The sequence below is a fragment of the Labrus bergylta genome, chromosome 21 (assembly GCF_963930695.1).
Source record: "Labrus bergylta chromosome 21, fLabBer1.1, whole genome shotgun sequence".
Classification (NCBI taxonomy): domain Eukaryota; kingdom Metazoa; phylum Chordata; class Actinopteri; order Labriformes; family Labridae; genus Labrus; species Labrus bergylta.
In genome coordinates, this window is record NC_089215.1 from 11,354,260 (window position 1) to 11,375,991 (window position 21,732).

A 21,732-nucleotide genomic window follows, 5' to 3' on the forward strand; every position below is an offset into this window, starting at 1 on the left:
TTCTCAAATATAGTTATTGATAGGAGTGTGTTTGCTTGACTATTAGTTTTACAACATGTTGTAACGGTTTAAAAAAAGACAGTCAGTGTGTAAGAACAGCTTATATTTTGCTAGACTGCTTTATTTAGTATATACTCATGTATGATCTCTGAATGCGTCACAATTACTGTCAGCATTAAAGAAGTAACAATGAAAAAAAACTGCATTCAACTTTTAATGTTAATATTTCTTCATTTATTTCCTTATATTCCTGTCATCACTTCTGTAGCTTTTTTCACAAGTACGTCAAGAGCTGCTTAAATACTGAAATCATTTTCTTTTTATGTGTCATTATACCTTCTTGATAAAGTTTAGTCTTTATGTCGTAGTGTCATGACGAGGTGAAGTTGACCTAACCGTCCAACTGTGGATCATTACACATATACAGTGACATTTCAACTCTGTCTCTCTCTCTCTCTCTGTGCAGACAGACAGCTGGACTCAGCCAGTCCTCTCGCATGCTCCATGGAGGGGGTTGGTCCATAATGGGACATGGTGTCAAGTAAGAGTCAGTTCATAGTCACAGAGCTAAGTTTACCTCCACCAGAGACGCACTACACTACTGTCTGGGAGTCACTGGCCGTCTCTCTTCTAAACTGAAGCCTCTCTGCCTGACTGACCTGACTCTTGTCTTTTGCCGACTTTCCCACTTGTTTTTTTACACAGGTCTTTTGATATTTTTTAAAAACATTTTGGAGAAAAGGACAAACATCCATCATGCAGTCCTGTGCCAGATGTGGGTTTGTGGTCTACCCCGCTGAGAAGATCAACTGCATTGACCAGGTAACACGTAGAGATATTGTGGAGACAGTTTCCACATCTTCCATCGTCACTTTTTGACAGTCATTCCCAATAATTTTGATCCGATTTAGAACTAACAAGAAAGTTAGAGTTCCCAATTAAGTATAGTACGTTATAAACATTCAAAATAACTGAGGGGATTGATTGTATGTTTCCAAATCAACTTTTTTTTTACTCAAAACATTCAAAAACATGTAAAATGTTTGTCAAAATCTGTAGTCCACAAATATATGATAACTGTTAACATCAATAGCAAGTGATTTACCATAGAAAAACAGAAAAACCATACAGCCAACATTTAAGCCAATCTAATAGTATAAAATTGATTGTCTTTTTCTGTATACAATGCAAAATGAAGTTACAATAAGAGTAGTTTCAAGGTAATGCATCATCTACTTAAGAACTGCTAGTGATAATAGAACAATTATATAAAATAACTTTTTTACAAAAGTATTCAACAGGCTATGGATCAGAACACATTTTGTACAAAACTAATAGTGTTTATTTCCACATAGAGTTGACTGTTGAAGTACGTGCTATTGGTCACTTGTCATAAGATTTTGGGATGAGTGAAAGCATGAGATGTACAAATTAACGCTGACCTACATGCTATATTAGAGGGTCAGCAAATTCTCTTAAAAGATCAAGCTTGATTGCCACCTTTATTTTGGTCCTTTGGATTACCTGGCACTTTTTGTCGACATAGGAAAGATTAGGATACTTTTTTTTTAATGAATTCTGAGCTTGGAATTGAGTTTTTAAGATCCTTGTGTGTTTTGTATTTTTTTGTCCTTTAGAACTGGCATAAAGCATGTTTTCACTGTGATGTCTGTAAGATGGTCCTCACTGCCAATAACTTTGTGAGCCACAAGAAGAGGCCATACTGCTCTGTGTAAGTAATGGACACAAAAACACCTGACGATATATTGTGTAATCTTTAAAAAAAGAGGTAGTTTTTAAGTTACTCTTGTTTCCATGAGCTCAAAATTGATGATTAAAATGATAACCAATATTACATCCCATCACTGCAGGCACAATCCGAGGAACAACACATTCACAAGTGTCTATGAGACCCCCGTCAACATCAATGCAAAGAAGCAAAGCAAGGCCAGCAGTGAGGTAAGATGATGTCATATGCAAGAAAAGAAAACACAAGTGGCAACGTGAAACCAAATATTTCAGCCTTGATCCGCGTAAAGGTGCATTGTTGACAGGCTGACATAAGTAACTGTCTATGCCATGACTGAGTTGAACATTAATCATGGGATGGTCATGACTGGCTTTACACTCAATATGCTATTCATAGTGGTCATTGTGTTACTTTATATATTCAGGACTATAGTTCACAGAGAGTGATGCATGCATTGCAATTCAATCAAAGTAGATCAGATTTTGTATTAGTGCACAAACCGTCTTATTTTGAAAAAAAAAGAATAACCTCAAATTTCAAACGTAAAAATTTCAAGATCTGACTCAAAACTGAGTAATCTTTTTTATTTTTTTGTAAAGCTCTTATTCCTCTTTATTGGTTGGAAGATAGAACTATGGACGGCTGCTCTGAGTCCATGGTGACGGTAGCAGTGAGGAATGGAGATTGTGGCTCAGGTTATTTCTGTTCCAGTGACCGAGACCAGACAACCCCCTTTGGCTTAACTAACTTTATACTTCAGGGGGCTAAAATTATACATCAGGAAAAACAGCCCTGCATCCCTTCCTCTCCCTGCCACCTGCTGCTGCCTGTCTGTGTCTACCAGCTCATGCAATGCCCTTATGCTTATATTAGCAGTAGGCTAGCAAGCTCATCAGCTACTGCTGTGTCGTACTTTGCAAGTTGTAGGACTTAACATGTTGATATTTGATCTGAGGGCAGACATTAGACCACGCTGAGTGACCCTCCATCCTGTTCAGGGTCTTTGAAAATATGATATGGCGGCATGATAACATACAGAGCTTTTGTTTTTTTACCAGTTTTCTGGGAATATTAGTTTTCAGTGATGCTATTGGGTTATGCTAAAAGTCAACCATAAGTTTTGATAGAAAGTTTGGTTAACTCGACTTAAACCGGCTTCTTTGTTAGGGGCTAGCAGGGGGTCTGCTCTTGTTGATAAATAGACTGCTGTGTTCCAGGTTATAAATCATATACATAGGGTATTTGACAAATCAACATTATTTCACCTCTGCTGGAGTGCTCAGCAACTGAAAAGAGAGAGATAATTTTTTTTTTTGAGGTTTAAATAACATATTTGATGACATGTAACCAAAAACAGCAAACATGTGCATCCAGCACTAGGCTATCTATAACATTGTGGTTAGCCAAGAAGTGGCTGAAGGCTAACCCTTTGTTAGTATACCACGGTACATTAGAATAGGTGTAAATTTCTAGCTACATAATGTTACCTCGGAAGTTAATAGCTATCAATATGTGGAGTAGGATTTAACCCCCTTGCAAACATAATGTTAGCAAGGAAGTAGTTGAATGCTAGCATAAACTGTTGTTTAAGGGAAACAAAAGGGTAAACAAATATGAAGTTTTACCTTCAAATTTAACCCAAAATACAAATCGCTTTCCACTATAGTCTATCAGTTGTCTTTTCAGTTGCCTATTGAGAAATGCTGAGATGCTGATGATATAAGAGATAACATATATATGACCCACAACTAATAGTGAAGTTCAATTTATGATGGCAGAGGAAGATAGTAGCTGTGTGAATATGGTGAGTGTCTATCGCCCTGTTGTCTAAATATGGTCAGTCACGGATCAAAAGAACGAGATGACAGAGATATCTCAGTAAAATCCAGCGCCTTCAAACAATCCAAAACGCAGCAGCCCAGCTTTTAACTGGAACAGAAATGTGCCTATATAACCCCGATTTTGGCATCCCTTCAATTGCACCCTGTTGGTTTCAATATTGATTTTAGATCATTTCATACATTTTAAGTGACAACATGGGCTGACCCCTCCCTGTATTTCTGAGATCGTCTGGCAGAGCTCTGTTGGCTGTTCCAGTTCAAATTCAACGCTGAAAACAAAAGGGGACAGGCTTTTGCTGTCAGAGCCCACAGACCTGCCAGAGGAGATCAGACTCTCAGAGTCTTAAATAGTCTAAAAACATTCTTCTACATCAAAGCTTTGTACTCTGATTTCATTGATTTCATTTATATTTAAAATCTTTTATTCTAAGTCTGTTTTTATTGCTTGTTTGCTTTTATTGTCTGTTGTCTGAGTACTTTACCTGTATTTAAAATGCTATACAAATAAAGTATTATTATTATTATTATTATTATTATTATTATTATAAGGTTCAAAACTGAAGTTTTCATGTGACATGCCTTTGGCTATTTCTCTTTTTTGTATAGTCTTTAGTTTTAAGCCCTTAATATAATGATTGTCAAGAGAAGCGACCCTTATCCATTGCAAAACAGCTATTCCAAAATGACTGTGTTATTTTAACAGCTGAAGGATCATTGCCAAACAGCTCAAAGTTTCATCACTCAGTGCTCCATTCTAGATCCTTCCTGGCAGGTCCGCTTCATCTTAACTGGAACATCCTATTTATTTATAACAGCAACTTAAAATAATCCCCACAATATTAAGCACCCCGCTCAGGATGTCGGGTTTAAAGTTGACAACTTGAGTATAGCATAATGCTTGTCTCCGTGGTCCTGAGTCAGAGTATGACTGTTTGTTGGCTTTATTTGGTGTGTTCAATACCAGAATGGATGCTGTAAGCACATGTACTGTATGCATGTGCACGTGTTGCTGACCTCTGCTTATCGCTTGTTGTTATGTGTTTGTGTGTGTTGTAGCTGAAGTATCGCGAAGATGGCGAACGCTTTATGTCCACCTTCCACCAAGACATGAGGTCCATGGAGCTGGAGAGGGCTCGCTTAGCCAATCAGACGTCTAGCCAGGTAAACTCCCAGAAAAGCAACTGGTCGTTACATCCAGTTGAAGGGAGTTCAAGCCCAAACTTGGGTCTAATTTGTAATGTCGTGGTGGTTTAGATTTTTATAACATATATAACAAAGAATCCATTTTCTTTCTGAGTGTAAGGCAGTAAAGGTGCAGTGCGACCAGTTTCCTGAGTGGTTGATAATGCTAAGGTTTGTCTTTATTATACAAACAGGCCTTTAAGTCGCAGTCTGAGTTCTCACAGCAGCAGACCTGGTACTCTGGCACTGTGACCAACCAGGAGGTAGTTACCATGTCTCAGGCCCAGAAGACCATCAGTGATGTGAGTGTAGATATTTCTCTCATTTATAAATCAAAAAATGTTACGGGTTACAGTGTCTTTTATAAGAATGTATTTCTTAGTCAACACTAGACAGTCAACCTTGATTGCTTTTATGCTTCTTCTGCAGGTGAATTTCTCAGAGGAGTTTGAGTCAAAAGGAAAAGGCAGCTTCCCTGCTATGATCACCCCAGGGTACCAGTCTGCTAAAAATGCCAATACTCTGGCAAGTAACGTAAGTCAGCGATGAGATATTTGATTCTTTTTACCTCCCTGCACAAAATAGCCAAAATCCAAACCCTAATATTTAACATCAGATGATTAACTGAGGTCAATGAATGTGTCTCTGCTGTATGTGTAATGTTTTCTTTTCTCTTTAGCTGGAGTACAAAAAAGGACATGAGGAGAGAGTTTCAAAGTACACCACCTTTGTTGACCCACCAGAGGTGCTTCTGGCCAAGAAACAAGGTCAAATTGTTAGCGATGTAAGCCCTTCCTTTAGCATTTCATGGTCACTTTAGAATGTAAAATTATGTTTTATATTATGAAGCTTTCATTGGTTAAAAACAGACATGACTGTGTTGTTTTCCCTGCAGTATGCTTATACAGAAGCGTACGAGCAGCAGAGAGGTAAAGGGAGTTTTCCTGCTCATCTGACACCTGGATACAAGATGTCAAAGAAGGCCAGTGAGCAGGCTAGTGATGTAAGTAAGCCAAATTAAAAAATCTAGACACTGTTACAGAACCCTGATCATGCATTGGTAATGTTTTTTTAATGTCCTTCCAGATAAAGTATCGTCAGATGTACGAACAGGAGATAAAGGGTAAGGCCAGCACAGAGGCAGCTGTGGCTGAAGCCGTTCACGCCAGAGAAAATGCAGAGAACTTGAGCCAGGTGAGGAAGTCACTCTTACTTCTTTAATAATGACTTTATACTTAAAAGCCTCATAAAGCTCTTTATTTTGCATAAACCAATATAAAAGGTCATTTAAAAAAAAAATTCAACATTTTCATAGTGTAAGATTTAGGTAACCGACTTGTTTAAAGTAGTTTGCTATGGGAGTAAAAAAATAAAATTATGATATTTTTGTATTATTTATTGTATTTTGGAATTACAAATGAATAAAATAAATATGCTGTCTTTCCAGATTGCCTATACTGAGGAGTACGAGCAACAACGGGGCAAAGGAAGTTTCCCAGCCATGATCACCCCTGGTTATTCTCATGCAAAGAAAGCTCAGGAGAACGCGAGTGATGTGAGTATCAAGTAAAAGCATCAAATCACCCTTACATGTACAGTATGACTTGCATTAGAGTGGATGTATATTTTGAGGCTATTTTGTTGGATAATCTCAAAACTCCCAATTAGTTGACAGGTGAAGTGGGTCCTTCAGGATCTCTTTTTCTAAAAAACAAAAAAGTCAAAATTTATTTTCTGAAAAGGCATTTATGTTATATTCCACTTCTGTCAATGTATGTTTATTTTGTCACCAAATCTGTTTAGGACCAGTGTCCATTTGAAATATAACATGTTAAGAAAAGGCTTTAGTGTTGTGATTGTGTACTTGTTTCAAGTTGAAAAAATGTAGTACACAAGTTCAACCACAAAAGTGCTTCAGCAGAAGGCCCACTGGCCACCCATTTTCCCCCTTACAGTTTGAGGATAACATTAAAGTAGTACATTAAAGGTTGGTTCGCCTGAACCTCTGCAAGCTGTGCAGTTAAAAATGGAGTCTGTATCACATGTGTAACAGTGTTGTGCATGCTGTCAAAACATAACAAAGTGTAGAATGTAAGAGCCACAGCTTCATCCATCATCTGGCCGTGTCATCACCGGGCAGAATAGATGACGGACAACAATGAGAGCCTCCCTGTCTGCATGTCGTCATTCTTTAAACTCTCAAGTCTTACTAAATTAGAATATGTGTGCGTGTGTGTGTGCATGTGTGTGTGTAAACATGTGTGTGCATGCCACCCATCTCCTCACACAACATGTTGTCCTCATATAAACACTACATTATCTCTCATCTCTTTGCAGCTGAAATACAGGAAGGACTTAAAGAAGATGAAGGGCACCTCACACTTCCATAGTCTGACATCTGAGGACAATCTTTCTTTGATGAACGCCCGCAAGATTAACAAGCTTGTTAGTGAGGTGAGCTTTTCCATATTCATTTAGTGAAAAAAAAAAAACCTTTCCATTTCAGTGAAGCTGGAATCAAAAGCATCCCTAAATCTACACTTAAGCCGGAGACAAATGATGCTGCTAGGTGTGTGTGTGTGTGTGTGTGTGTGTGTGTGTGTGTGTGTGTGTGTGTGTGTGTGTGTGTGTGTGTGTGTGTATGTGTAGAGCTGGAAATATCAGGCATAGTGTGTCAGTTTCCAGCAGACATGAAGCCACCCAACTTGCATTTTCGGCATCTCTGACATGCTGACCCGCTGGGGTTACAGCTTCCCTCCAAGGCCAAAGGACACCCTGTCAAAATAAAGTTACCTCAGACAGGAGCGTCATGTTAAAGTCAACATTCTCAGCCCTTAAGAGTATATATATAAAAAAAACGTGCACATCTTCTCTGTGCACATAGTTCTGTTATGGCATGAACGTTGAATGGTGACAAAACTATCCTCGTTTGGTTGCTTAAGTGTTTAAGGCACTGACATGTTGAATGGTGCCATGCTGTCATTGTTAAGCTGAGCAACACATATTTAAGATTTCAGGACTCTGAGTCTCTTGAGCAATGATAGAAAGGTGTCACTGATGGTGACTGATTAGTGGAAGGTACTTTAAATTTAGCACACAACTTTAGCTCTAGCTTTGCATCAACAAAACAGGGGTCTGTGATGAATATTTCAACAAAGACGCTGCTGTCATTTTTCATATTTTTAACCAGGTCGAGTACAAGAAGGACCTTGAGAACACCAAAGGTCACAGCATCAATTTCTGTGAGACACCACAGTTTCAAAATGCTGCTAAAGTTGCCCAGTTCACAAGTGATGTAAGTGTGATGCATTTTTCAACAAATTATACCCTTCTGTAATCATCCCCAGCACAACAAAACTATCAAATATAAAATATATAAACATTTGACCAAAGTGTACATGTCATCTGTGCATATGGTTACGTAACAGAATCCTACATCGCTTCTTTTATTTCTCAAAGAACAAGTATAAAGAGAAATATACCAGCAGTATGAAGGGCCACTATGAAGACTCTGGAATTGATAAGAGGACGATGCACGCCATGAAAGCCAGGAAGCTTGCCAGTGATGTAAGCCTTTTCTTTTATCATTGACTTGTCATTATAAGTCAAGGCATTTACACAAATTATAAAATCCCACAAGTGACTGCACTGGTTTTGTAATCAAGGGCTATCTTTAAAATGTTTGATATCTTAAGGCTCTTCTAATTCCCTAGAGTGTCTCTTCTGCTGACAGGAAAGGATATATATATTTCTGATATGTTCATATAATTTTTATTGTAATGATATACTCTATACAAATGTCTTCTTTCGTTGCTTGGTATTTTAATCATAGAACTGTATACATATATAGTAAATACAATGTCGGTTACATCACTGACATAGTTTTCTTGTAATTCCCAGATTTCTTATAAACAAGGCGTTGAACAGGAGCAGGGTGAATACAACTACCCAGCTACCCAAACACCAGGCTACCAGAGCCAGAGGAAACTGGACCCACTGAAAGACGTGAGCGCTTACCACTCATGTCCTTTTTTTCTTTTCTTACAGTCAATATCTGGGAACATGCCAATTACATTAACATTTCCGAACAGAAAGTTTCCTCGCATTTGAAACTTTTAATACGTTTGTTTTTTCTCTGTTTGACTGCAGAAGAACTACAGGCAACACATTGACCAGGTCAAATACAGTCCAGTGACGGACACACCTGAGATTATTTTGGCCAGGAAAAATGCTAAGCTCAACAGCAAAGTAGGTGTTTGCCAAGTAACTCACCACCAAAGATCAATAATTAAAACATGACAACTTCATCAGCACTTTCCAGCTGTGCACTAAGATAATGACTGTTGAGTTTGATTTGTTGTCCATGTGTCTTTTAGCTTAATTACAAAGCAGACTATGAGAAAACCAAACATCAGTACACACTGTCTCAGGACCTGCCCCAGATCAAAACAGCCAAAGCTAATGCTGCTTTGTGCAGTGATGTAAGTTATAACACAGTGACAATCTCTCATCCATCCTTTCAGTGTGTATGTGTACTTCTGAGGCTCATTCCCATGCTCAGAGAAAATAAAATCAGAATTTTTGATTGATGATTTAAATATATACATCTGATTGGTACAGATTAAATACAAGGAGGAGTGGGAGAAGACCAAGTCCAAAGCCTGCGACATCGGTGTGGACGACCTGAGTGTCAGAGCAGCGAAGGCTTCCCGTGATCTTGCCAGTGATGTAAGTAAACACACGCTATCCTCCACTGCAAGGAGACTGTCGGAGCAAAAAACTTAATTGGGTTTAGTCAAATATGATAATTAAATCATGTCATGGACATGGGTTTCAGATTAAATACAAAGAAACGTACATGAAGGACAAAGAAAAGGCGGTTGGGGTCAACTTCAGTGACTCCAAGACCCTTCACTCTCTTCAAGCAGCCAAGCTGAGCAGCGATGTAAGCACATTTGTTTTACACTGAAGCAGGTTTATTTCATGTGACCCAAGCAAAGTATACATAATATGCACTCTGACGTATATTTATTGGAATTGCTTTCATCAGATTGCATACAGGAAGAGCTCCAAGGAGAGCCAGAGCCAGTTCAGTCTGCCTCACGACATGATCAACCTGAGCCACGCCAAAAAGGCTCAGGCGCTCGCCAGTGACCTGGAGTATCGCACGAAGCTGCACGACTACACCGTCATGCCTGATGACATCAAGGTCCTGCAGGCCAAAAAGGCTTACGCACTGCAAAGCGAGGTAAGACAGAAGACAAAAAGAAGAGATAAGATCCGGGTTTATTGTTCAAATAGTAAGATGCTTTACTGGAGTTTTTCTGATACCGATAATCGTATTGGCAATGTTTCTGATACAGTCTAAAATGTTATATCTGGTAATGGCATGTAAGCCAATCAAGGCTGCAACCAGAAACTGAAATGTGTTAACCCTGCCAAAAAATCTACAGTACCTGTTCCCCTTTCTCTGAAACAGAAACTGACACAGCTAAAATACATAATATGGCTTCAACTATCTACTACTGTTTTAAAGAAGAACTAGTAATATGTGAGACAGCATTGTGCTGCTAGCAAAGAGTTTACTGTAATGTTAGTAAAAAAAAAAGTCTAACAACATTTCGGTACAGCTATTTCCCATCTCTTTAATTTTAGATTAGTTATTAAGCAGGTTAATGTTAGTTATCTGAATGTTTAGCAGTTAACAATCTGATTTTCTTGTATAATTGTACATAAGTCACACTAATAAGTTACACTGCAGAACTCAAGTCACAAAAAGTGTGTTTGTGTAACTTCTGGTCAAAAATATCTCATATAAAGCCATATTCAACATTAAAGTCCTTTAAACATCTTATTTCAATATATGATAAGCAAAAAATAAAATTCTAATGGCTTGTAAAAAATGAAACATATCTAATAATGGGGCAGGTTAATCTTACTTTTTGAATGTCATGAAATGAGAACTTTCATGACACTTTTCCAGTGTAGGTAGCAAGTCAAGCCATAAAACAATGTTGGCTCTCATGACATCTAGGGTTAGTATACACCAGTGTAAGGATAATGATGATGATAATAATAATAATAGTTTTTTCTACTGGCATTAGAGGTGTTTGATGGTGTTTGAAAATATCTGCTATGCCAAAATTATTGACACTTTTTGTCCCTCCACAGAACCAGTATCGCTCAGACTTGAACTGGATGAAAGGAGTGGGCTGGGAGACTGAAGGATGTATGAATATCACCCAAGCCAAGAAAGCTGGAGAGATGCTTAGTGATGTGAGCAAAATTGTGTCTTTGTGTACTTGATTCCATTTGATAATTAACTTTATATTGTTTAAGATACACTATCTATTAACTGCCTTTTTTCTTACAGACTAAATACCGTCAGAAGGCTGACAGCATCAAGTTCACCCATGTAGCCGACGATCTGTCCATCAAACATGCCAAGAAGAGCCAAGAACTGCAGAGCGATGTAAGGTCTTCACTGTTATGATGCAGTCATTAACATTTAAGTCAGCTGAACTCTTAAAACATTTATCTTTCTGATTTCCAGCTGGCATACAAAGCCGACACAGAGCAGATGATACACCAGTACACCATGACAAAAGATGAGCCTCTGTTCAGACAAGCAAAGGCTAACGCTGACCTTCTCAGCGGGGTAAGATATGTTTTGTCTTTTATTCCAAGAAGCCAGATACATTATAGCAATAGTGTATACATAAAAGTGTCTATAAATTATACATTACAACAAAATTGATTGATGAAGACCATTGATGAAGACTATACCTCATTAATATCATAAAATTAACTTTTGGAATAATACAATTAAAAACATGAATAAAAAATGTACCTCAACTTTTGTTAGCACTTTAATAGTATACAATCAAACTGATATATATGACAAGTTTTTGAGATATGCTAACCTTTTCTAATTTACGTTGTTTTGTAAGATATAGTTTTCTTTTCTTGATGATAGTGAGTGGTGTACCTCAGGGATCAGTGTTTGGACTGGTAATGTTTTTGCAAGATTTTGATCTAGTTGCTCTTATCATTATTATTATTATTATTATTATTATTATTATTATTATTATTATTATTAGGAGACCACAATATGCTTAAGCTAGCATACATTTCATGTCAGTTTGCCTCCCATGTTTGTTAAATAGAATATACAATAAACAACCTTATTTTTAATCAAAAGGCAAATTCACTTAAAGTGAAGTTTCGCCAACAATAGAGTTGTTATAGGAGGATGTTTTTATGGTGTAACAGAGTAAAGGAAAGCATACTAAACAGTTATGACTGTGTAACTTGACCTGGTTTCACATGATCTGCTCTTAGTAGAAGGACAATCTCAATTATTTTTGGAACCAACGGTATATCTTTAACCTCTGATTCTTGTGACTCCACACTCCAAGTGTCCTCACATGGCATTACGTTGATGGACTTTGTCCATTAATTCGAAATAAAGACAATTGGATTACCATTTCAACCCTAACCCCTAATTTGAAGATGACATAATGCACTTTCCCTGTTTAGAAGTTTAAATGGCACTAGGTCCATGTAACGTTTTGAACAAAAAGGTCCTTCATGGCCAGTTTGACTTGCATGTGGCCAGAATGTTGATCAAACCTTACAGTCTCCTCAGAAATGATCTGGGTATTCAAGAAGTGCCGTGCAATTTAATATTCTGTCGATATTAAAGCAATGGGAGCTGCCTCACATCTTTTCTTTTCAAATTTTCATTTTCTGACAAAGATCATTTGATCTTGATTCTTTCAACTGACTTTTTTAATTGGGAGCAAAAGAGAATTTCAAACTGTCATTACACCATGCATATGTCAACACTTTTTTTCAATGTCATCCTTAGATTTATTTATTTAATCAATCAAAGAAGAAATAACAGAATCAAACCTCTTTCAAAGGAGGTTTATAGTCCATTTAAACCTATCTTAATGGAGGAAGTTCACTATCTCCTTTTAATATGTTCAAAAATTAGAGTTAATACAGATGCCTTTCCTTTTTGTTTTTAGAAAGTGTACAGGAGCAACTGGGAGAAGCAGAGGGAGAAGGGCTTCGAGCTGCATTTGGACTCTCTTTCTATTCTCACAGCTAAAGCCAAAAGAGACCTGGCCAGTGATGTGAGTTATTCTAAAAAACTGTCTGCAACTTAAAATTTCCCTGTGGAGAAAAACTTGAACGTGCTATCATAGATTTGGACTTGTATATGCTGGCTTTTGTTAAAACCCTTATCATCTACTATCCCTGCAGGTCAAATACAAGGAGAGTTATGAGAAAAACAAAGGAAAGGTGATTGGCATTAAGTCGGTCAGTGATGACTCTCAGATGGCTCACTCTGCTCTGGCCACCAAATTACAGAGTGGCCTCAACTACAAGAAGGACTACGAGGACACTAAGACCAAATACAGGTGAGGCTCCTTACCTTTAATAAGCCATTTGAACTCTTTAATACTATAATAACTATCCATTGAACCTATGTTCATGTGATCTTGTTGTACCAGAACAAAATTTACAGTATGAAATTATTCTCCTTCACAGTCTTCACCTGGACATGCTTAACATCAGCCATGCCAAGAAGGCCCAAGACCTGGCAACTGACACCAACTACAAGACTGTCCTCCATGACTACACAACTCTGCCAAATGACATGAAGGTGGCCTGGGCTAAGAAGGCCTATGGACTGCAGAGCGATGTAAGTCTCATATGTAGACAGTCATATAAAAGCCTGTTTTATACCAAAGGAAACACAACTGAAGTTTAAAGTTGTGTGTCTACTGTATCTGTTTATTTAGAAACAGTACAGGTCAGATCTGAACTGGATGAAGGGCGTCGGCTGGGAGGCCTCAAAATCTTTGGATGTCCAGCAGGCGAAGAAAGCTGGGGAGGTCCTAAGCGAGGTAATTTTTAATCCATTGCAATCGGAAAATAAACATTATATAATAGAGGGATGTGTCTAGAGATGTGTGGTTAAATGCTAACCAACAAAACCAGTGTGATTCTTTCCTTGACCCACGTTAAAACTCACATATCATGAAGCATCTGATTAACCACACCCCAGTGCTATTCACAACCAGAAAAACATGTAGGTATACTACCACAGGGGCATGAGAAAGAGATATGCATAATTGTGTAACGTATAGCTGGAAGGCACATATCTAGGTTTACAGCTGAGGTCAGAATATATTTTGAGAGCAGTGGACCATTCCTGCTCTCCAGAAACTGGGTTAAGTATGTGGGCTTCACCCGGCTATGACAAGAGACCAGACTGATTACACTAATTAAAGCTGTCACATATTAAAAGGATCATTAGGGCTTACTTGTTCGTTTGTTCACATTTCTTTCACTGTCATTAGAGAGATCAGGAAAATTAGGATGTTTTGACGTTGCACCTTTTTGCCATTCAACCCCTCTTGGATAAAGACTATAATAATCCTCCTTAATGCCCAGTGTCCAGTTTCATAAGGGCTTATTTGTGCCAAGCTATTCTTGTATAAGTGTCTGTGTCTTATTGGAAAACACGGCATACTGGCTTTATATTGTTAACTTCTGTCCTTTGAAATCCGTATGTGGACCCTGGTTATTATATTAACATTCATTTCTAGTTTACAATAACAAAAACAAGAGAAGAAGTTAGACATTGGGATTTCTTATATCTTTGACATCGTATGATATAAAGCTCCTTTGAGGCTTTTTCGAGTTGTGTCAATTTTGGCGACCTCTGTGGAAAAGCGGGACAACTAACCTCTTTACTGATCATTTGCCAGTTGGGCAGGTTGGAAAAAAATAAAAAAGGCTGTTGTGGCAGTGTGCTGCCAGTCACCTTGTCTGACACATACCCAATATTAGGGACTCCTATATTAAATAACTATTTAGAATAATCATTATCAGATGCCTCTATATATATAGAGGCATCTGTATGAATTTCAGTCTGTTTTATTTAAATTGAAAAACTCCTCACAGGAGCTTTAATAGACTTTTGAATGTATATATCGATAAGAAACTATCCTCTGATCAAACAAAAGCTTGCTCAGAGGCTAGTTTTCATCTTTCAAAAAAATCAACCCTCTCAACCTTTTACCTCTTTATAAAAGCCCAAATATATATTTTTTCATAGATATGGAAAACCTTTCTTTCTGACCTATGACATTTTGTTTTTACAAAATCTTTTTCATAGATGTGTGCAAGCAGTGCATAAAGATCTTTCTGTGACACATCTAGTGCAAACTGGCAACACCAGGCTCTATTCATAACCTCTTCATAAGCAGCTGACCCATATTTAAAGGGTCATCCCGGTCAGGCTTTCCAACATTAGACCATGAAATGATAGACTGTGCATGAATAGAACAGACACATTGAGTGCCCTCTATCTATGTACCTTCAGGTTCACTGTATATCTCTATTTCGTATACAAACATTTTTAAATGAATTTTTAAATTGTATAATTTTGCAGGCAGTTTATTTGTTAGTCAGTTGATAACACAGTGCCCTCTACTGCTCATTAAATGCATGTGCATCAGTTTTCTATAGCTGTATTACACTGTGGCATCTACAAGGATTTAATGTTGATATTTACCTCTCTAGAAAAAGTACCGTCAGGATGTGAGCTCTCTGAAGTTTACCAGCGTTGAAAACACACCAGAGATGGTTCAGGCCAAACTTAGCAACAAGTTGGCCATTGATGTAAGTTCAGCTGTCGTATATATATACAGTGTGCAACTCAAATGCATGCAATGTGATGTATTTTTAAAGCTTCTCCATAATGGATTTGTCAAATTTTGCTAAAATGTCGGACTTTTTTTTGGCTAAACTTTGGGCAAACTTCTGCATGTCTGACTCCTGCACTGATGGCTTCACATGAATACTGTAAATATGTGGTGTAAACAAAGACACCTGTAAGTGATCAGGTATCAGTAATGCTTTATTTTCTTCTTTACAGAGGTTGTACAAGGAGAAAGGTGAAAACATGAAGCACAACTACACACTTAGTGGAGAGCTGCCTGAGCTAGTCCAGGCCAAAATCAATGCTATGAACATCAGTGAGGTAAGCAAAGCTCACACAGATACATAAAAAAAATTGTAGCAAATCAATCCATCCTCTGGGTTTTTTTCTTTGGGACAGGTCGTTCATGTGAAACTGTGTTTAAACTTCTGCTGTGTACATTTTCAGAGCTGTTACAAGGAATCCTGGACTAAGGTTCGAGACGGGGGATACAAGCTGAGTCTGGACGCCATTCCTTTCCAGTCTGCCAAAGCATCAGCAGAGATCCTCAGTGATGTAAGCTTTCAGCGTACTCTTCTTTATCATCGAAAAGTTACCTGCAAAAGTTGCAGATAGTTTCTTGTTCTACTTAAGGAGACTTTCTTAAATTTTCTGGCCCACTCATAAAAGTCTAAACCTAAAAAAAAGAGTTATCAGTTTTATCCTAACGATTGCTCAGCACAGTGATGCATTTAATTTCACAACAGCACCTGGAATAAAATGATTCTTTGTTGCTTCAGCAAAAGTACAAAGGAGAATTTGAGAAGAACAAAGGGAAGATGATCGGTCTGAAAGGACTGGACGGTGACATCAACATCGCGCACTCTGTCCATGCCAGCCAGCTGCAAAGTGATGTGAGTTATTGTAACTGTTGTACAAAAAGAACAGAAGCAAATAAAACAGTTGATTATGTGTAACACACACGGCCTCTTTTCCCTCTCCAGATCAAATACAAGAAGGACTCAGCAAAGGAGCTCTCCAAGTTCCACCTGTCCATGGACATGCTGGGGGTGTCTCATGCTAAAAAGGCTCAGTCTCTGGTCAGCGATCAGGACTACAGGCTCACCCTGCATCAGTACACCTCGCTACCTGATGACATGAAGGTGCAGGCTGCAAAGAGAGCATACGCCCTGCAGAGTGAGGTGAGACAAGGCAGCAGGTGGCTGCAAACAATATGTGGTACTGATTTTAACAAAGTATTCTGTGCATACTTTCTCCTTCTCTTGTTTAGAACATACAAAAAATCAAATACCCCAACTGGGTGGTCCTGAGTTGAATATGAAAAAACGTCCATTGTTAAAAATGTGTGTTTCCATGTGTGTGTATGTCACAGAAAGTGTATCGTTCTGACCTGAACTACCTGCGAGGTGCAGCCTGGATCGGCACAGGGGCTCTGCAGATAGAAGGCTCCAAGAGGGCCACAGACCTCATCAGTGATGTGAGACATCTTTACCTTGTTTTGTCATTTTCTTATCCCTTTCTCAATCTTTTAAATGTACTGTAGATTCCAAACTTAATGTTTCCATGAAAGTCTATATGAATTTCAGGTGTCATCTACATGATATTATTGTGATTTCAGAACATATACTGTGTGGTTATTTACTATTATTCTCTGTCATCTTTACGGATTGTGGATGTTTTCTTGTTAGAAATACAAAATGTTCAACTAAATAACCTCTGAATCTACACACAAAAAATATTGTAGAGCCTAACCATTGTTTCTTTTGTGACAGAAAAAGTACCGCCAGCAGCCGTACAACTTCAAGCACACCTCTATCGCTGACTCTCCAGATATTGTCCACGCAAAACTCAGCGGACAGATCACAAATGAAGTGAGAAAATCTGCTTTACAACTGTTCTAGAAACTCTTTCCTGGTTTTTCTTTTCTGTTTTTTTTTCATTTATTTGCTGAGTAATGTTGACATTGTAACTTGGTCAAAAGACTGATAATTTACCCCCCCCCCCCCCCCCTCTCTCTCTCTCTCTCTCTCTCAGCGCTTGTACAAAGAGAAAGGGGTGAGCGACCAGCATAACTACACAATAACATCTGAGAGACCAGAGATTACACAAGCAAAGATAAATGCAGCCAACTTTAGTGAGGTAGGGACCTATACACCAACAAACATTGCTTCTTTTAAAAAGTGTGTTTTCTTAAGGTTAATAATTGTTGGAGATTGTTTTCTCTCTGCTGTAGAGCAAATACAGAGAGTCCTGGCACACTCTGCGAGCTCAGGGCTACAAGCTCACCATGCAGGACATCCCCTTCCAGGCTGCCAAGAGCTCCACGGGCATCGCCAGTGATGTAAGATCGGAAACCCCCCCCCCCCCAGGATTTCTATTTGTCATATAACTTCTTAATTGTAGCATAATACAAGAATAAACAGCTTTAACTTGTGTATCCCTGCAGTACAACTACAAACACAGTCACGTGCTGGAAAAAGGGAAGCACATCGGTGTGAAAAGCGTCCTGGACGACCCACTTCTCCTGCACTGCCTGCAGGCCGGCCGGCTCGCCAGCGACCAGGAGTACCGCAAGGACGCTCTGACGACCAGCGGGCAGTACCACCTCAACCATGACATGATCCACCTGGTGACAGCTAAGAACGCTCAGGCCCTCGCCAGCGAACAGGACTACAGGAAGAGGCTGCACGAGTACACAGTGCTGCCTGATGACATGAAGGTCAAGTGGGCCAAAACAGCGTACAACCTGCAGAGTGAGGTGAGAGATCAGTTTCCAGAGGAGCTGAGGAGGACATTCATTTTTTTGGGGATCAAACTTGGCTGACATGTTTTCTTTCCGTGCGTGTAGAAACTGTACAAGTCCGACCTTAATTACATGAAGGGTGTGGCCTGGGACGGCGTGGGTGCTCCTCAGCTGGAGTCTGCTAAGAAGGCTGGAGAACTTATAAGTGATGTGAGAACATTTTGATATTTTCGTAGTAAAGTTATAGGACCTGAACGCCCTCAAAGTGTTATGGGGAAAAAAACTCCTATTATCTTAAAGTAAGTTTTATGGAGTGTTGATACTTGGTTCTTTCATTTTACAGTACAGTATTCTTTCAGTTAAATTTACTTTCTCACATGAAGATGTTGGTACAGTTTTAAAGTCTTCCCGAAGCATTCGTTAGTGTTATATTTGTTGGTTTCAGAGTTGTCAAATCAAATAAAAAGGGTGACTGTAAATACTAACATCAGCTCATAAAAAGACCATTTATATGTTTGTTTTTGATGAAACTCCCTGCAGATACTTGTAACTACACACTGGATAGTATATGTAAAGACTTGTTCTGCATCTCTAGAGTCATCTTTAAGCTCTATGTTCAAAAAGAAAAACAACATTTGGTCTTGGATAGGTTAAATCATTGTTTCACTGCTGCACGTGTCTGGTCTTGAATCTTGTTAGAACAATGCCGAGGCTTTTTAGGTCGGGTAGAATCAGTTATATCTGAACCAGTTTACTTGCCCGCTTCCGTCCCTGCAATACCTGTTGGTTTGCATGACCTTAAAACCGCCTATCTTCTCTGGTCAAAACAAAAAAATCCGCACCAGAATTGAAACTTAAAAGGATGACATACTGACTGCTGCGTCGACAGATAAGCGAGCACTTCAACATAACATATTTCCTTAATGTCTGATGATATAGTAAGGGGATTTTATGATTTAATTCAGTAAATATCTTACATATGTGACCTTTAAACACAGTGTGTTCCACTTTAAATGTGACATAGTTTAACAAAAAACATGGCAATCTGATTTTCCTGCTGCTAAAGTGCCTGTGCCCTTCTGTCATGCAGAAGAAGTATCGTCAGCTGCCAGACAGCCTGAGGTTCACCTCAGTGGCTGATTCTCCGGACATCGTCCACGCCAAGACGAGCTACCAGCAGTGCAGCGAGGTGAGGTGCAAAACATAAAAAGGCTTGAGAAATGATTCAAAGTCTTGTTCTACCTTTTAAAACATCTGTTTCAAAATCATAAATGCTGATGTCCTGTTGATGTCCTGACACTGCAGAGGCTGTACAAAGCTGGGAAGAATGACGACATGCACAAATACACTTTACACTCAGATGATCCAGACTTTGTCAGAGCCAAGATGAACGCCAAGCAGATCAGTGATGTAAGGCACAAAATCACAATCTCAACATTTCACAGATTAGAAGCCGATACCACTGTGTGATGTGTTTTTTAAACTCTTTAAACATTTTACACCATGAAGAAAGTTTACAAGGCGTCTGGGGAGCAAGTGAAGACATCAGGCTGCGATCTGAGGCTGGACGCTATACCCTTCCAAACCGCCAAGGCCTCCAGAGAAATCGCCAGTGATGTGAGTCCACGTGGTGGTTCAGTTTGTCACACGATTTCAGCTCCTTTAGTCTTTCTCAAAGAGAAAACATGAGTCTATTTGCAGCAACCTTTTTCTGTTTAAATGATGATTTAAAAAAAAGAAGCTGTAGGGCCACTTTACCTTTAATATTATGCCTACACCTCATTCATAAAGCTTCAAGTCATTATATTTTCAACCCAAAAGCTTAAAGCATAATTATCTGCATGCTAAAGTATTAGCTTGTAAATCTTGAATTAGGAAATGCATCTCAGAGTAAGCTATTAAACTTGAACAATATTATCTATTTTTTTCAGTTCCGCTACAAAGAGTCCCACGTGAAGGAGAAAGGCCAGCAGGTGGGGCTGCGCTGTGTGGAGGACGACCCCAAGATGATGCACAATATGGCAGCAAGCAAACTCCAGAGCAACCTGGAGTACAAACGGCAGTCTAAAGAAGATCAGGCCCACTTCAAAATGCATGCCGACCAGCCCGAGTTCCTGCTGGCAAAGAAGAGTCAGGCTCAGGCCAGTGACCTCACCTACCGCCAAAAACTCCACGACTACACTTGTGACCCCGAGCAGCTCAATGTAAAGCACGCCAAGCAGGCCTATAAGCTGCAGAGTGATGTAAGTCCTGGTGAATTTGGAGTACATTGTTTTTCTTAAGTTGTTCTGCACCAGTCAGTGCCTATATTCAAGTAAATGTAATTAATATAGTCATGTTTTTCACATGCAACAGATTGATTTTCCCTTGTTCTTTATGTCACAACTACAACACAGTAATACAACACTTGCAATATCCCCCAACTTCATGTCCTGATAGGGCAACCCTTCATCAATATCTTTATTTTGATAACTTTGGTATTTCAGTTAAGAATTGTGTGCATATTTATCAACATTAATCGTTGTTTCAGACACAGCAGGCAGCTTTTTAAGTAGAAAATCCCCCAAAAAGAATTGTATCCTGAAGGTGGATAGACAAAGTTGTCAACTTGCTGGTGAACATAGTGGAGCATTTAGCTGCTTAAGAGCTGGGTGGTTCCCTCGTGACATGGTGCAGACCAAGAATAAATTCAAGGAAATATTAGACTAATTTTGTCTCTGATGAGACATGATGAATACTAATGTTGCCATATATCCACTGGACGTGCTAATTGGCAATTTATTTTTGTTTGCTAAAGTAAAATTCATTTTAGTTTGAAATATGGTGATCTTCATCCAAGTATTGTATTGTAGACCCACTTAAACATATTTGATTCCTACAACTGTACAGTATCAGTTCACCAAAATCATTTTTGCACCCTTTTGCTGCAGGTGAACTACAAGTCAGACCTGAACTGGATCAAAGGAGCGGGCTGGACCCCTCCAGGCTCCCATAAGGCCGAGCTCGCCCGCCGGGCTGCAGAGCTGGGGCTGGCTGAGGGGGTCAGCACAGACGAGGCCATCGCAAAGTATCAGCACATGATGATGGTGAGGACCTGAGGAAGATCAATTCTATCATTGATAAATCAATCGTCTATATTATAAAGGTCGCTTAAAACTTCCTCTTCTTTGTTCATTCAGCTGCATCACCAGCAGCAGATGGAGCTGCAGCAACAAAATCAGCAGACTTCAGAGGAGGTGGAGACCAGCGAGGAGGTTCACAAAGGTGTCAACATGGACGCCATGGAGGTCCTTCACGTCAAAAGGATGAAGACCATCCAGACGGTCCAGAAAAAGTCCTCCACTACAACAACGTCCTCGTTCAAATCCATGGAGAAGAAGCAGAGCTCCTCCTCGTCCTCCTCATCAGCTGCTCTCCAGAGCTCAGTGACGTCATCCATGTCTAATAAAGCTGCTGCGATAAAGGACGCTTAGAG

At 39.1% G+C, this 21,732-nt stretch overlaps 1 protein-coding gene across 2 annotated transcripts; it reads left to right on the plus strand.

Moving 5' to 3' along the window:
• The first annotated feature begins 566 nt into the window (after positions 1-566).
• nrap (nebulin-related anchoring protein) lies at positions 567-21,730 on the plus strand. Of its 2 annotated transcripts, XM_065949862.1 has the most exons (43): positions 567-822; positions 1,638-1,732; positions 1,872-1,959; positions 4,648-4,752; positions 4,968-5,075; positions 5,203-5,307; positions 5,453-5,557; positions 5,669-5,776; positions 5,860-5,967; positions 6,221-6,328; positions 7,111-7,227; positions 7,964-8,068; positions 8,233-8,340; positions 8,674-8,778; positions 8,923-9,021; positions 9,150-9,254; positions 9,394-9,501; positions 9,611-9,718; positions 9,824-10,021; positions 10,945-11,049; positions 11,147-11,245; positions 11,327-11,431; positions 12,807-12,914; positions 13,045-13,202; positions 13,333-13,486; positions 13,587-13,691; positions 15,376-15,474; positions 15,731-15,835; positions 15,962-16,069; positions 16,294-16,407; positions 16,498-16,695; positions 16,887-16,991; positions 17,287-17,385; positions 17,549-17,653; positions 17,748-17,855; positions 17,961-18,272; positions 18,363-18,467; positions 19,348-19,446; positions 19,563-19,667; positions 19,767-19,874; positions 20,189-20,500; positions 21,188-21,343; positions 21,437-21,730. In XM_065949862.1, the coding sequence occupies exons 1-43, from the start codon at positions 757-759 to the stop codon at positions 21,728-21,730; spliced, it is 5,415 nt and encodes a 1,804-aa protein (XP_065805934.1). In that variant the 5' UTR covers positions 567-756. The 2 variants fall into 2 exon arrangements, with proteins under 2 accessions (XP_065805934.1, XP_065805935.1); XM_065949863.1 differs by lacking the exon at positions 4,648-4,752.
• Positions 21,731-21,732: the final 2 nt, after the last annotated feature.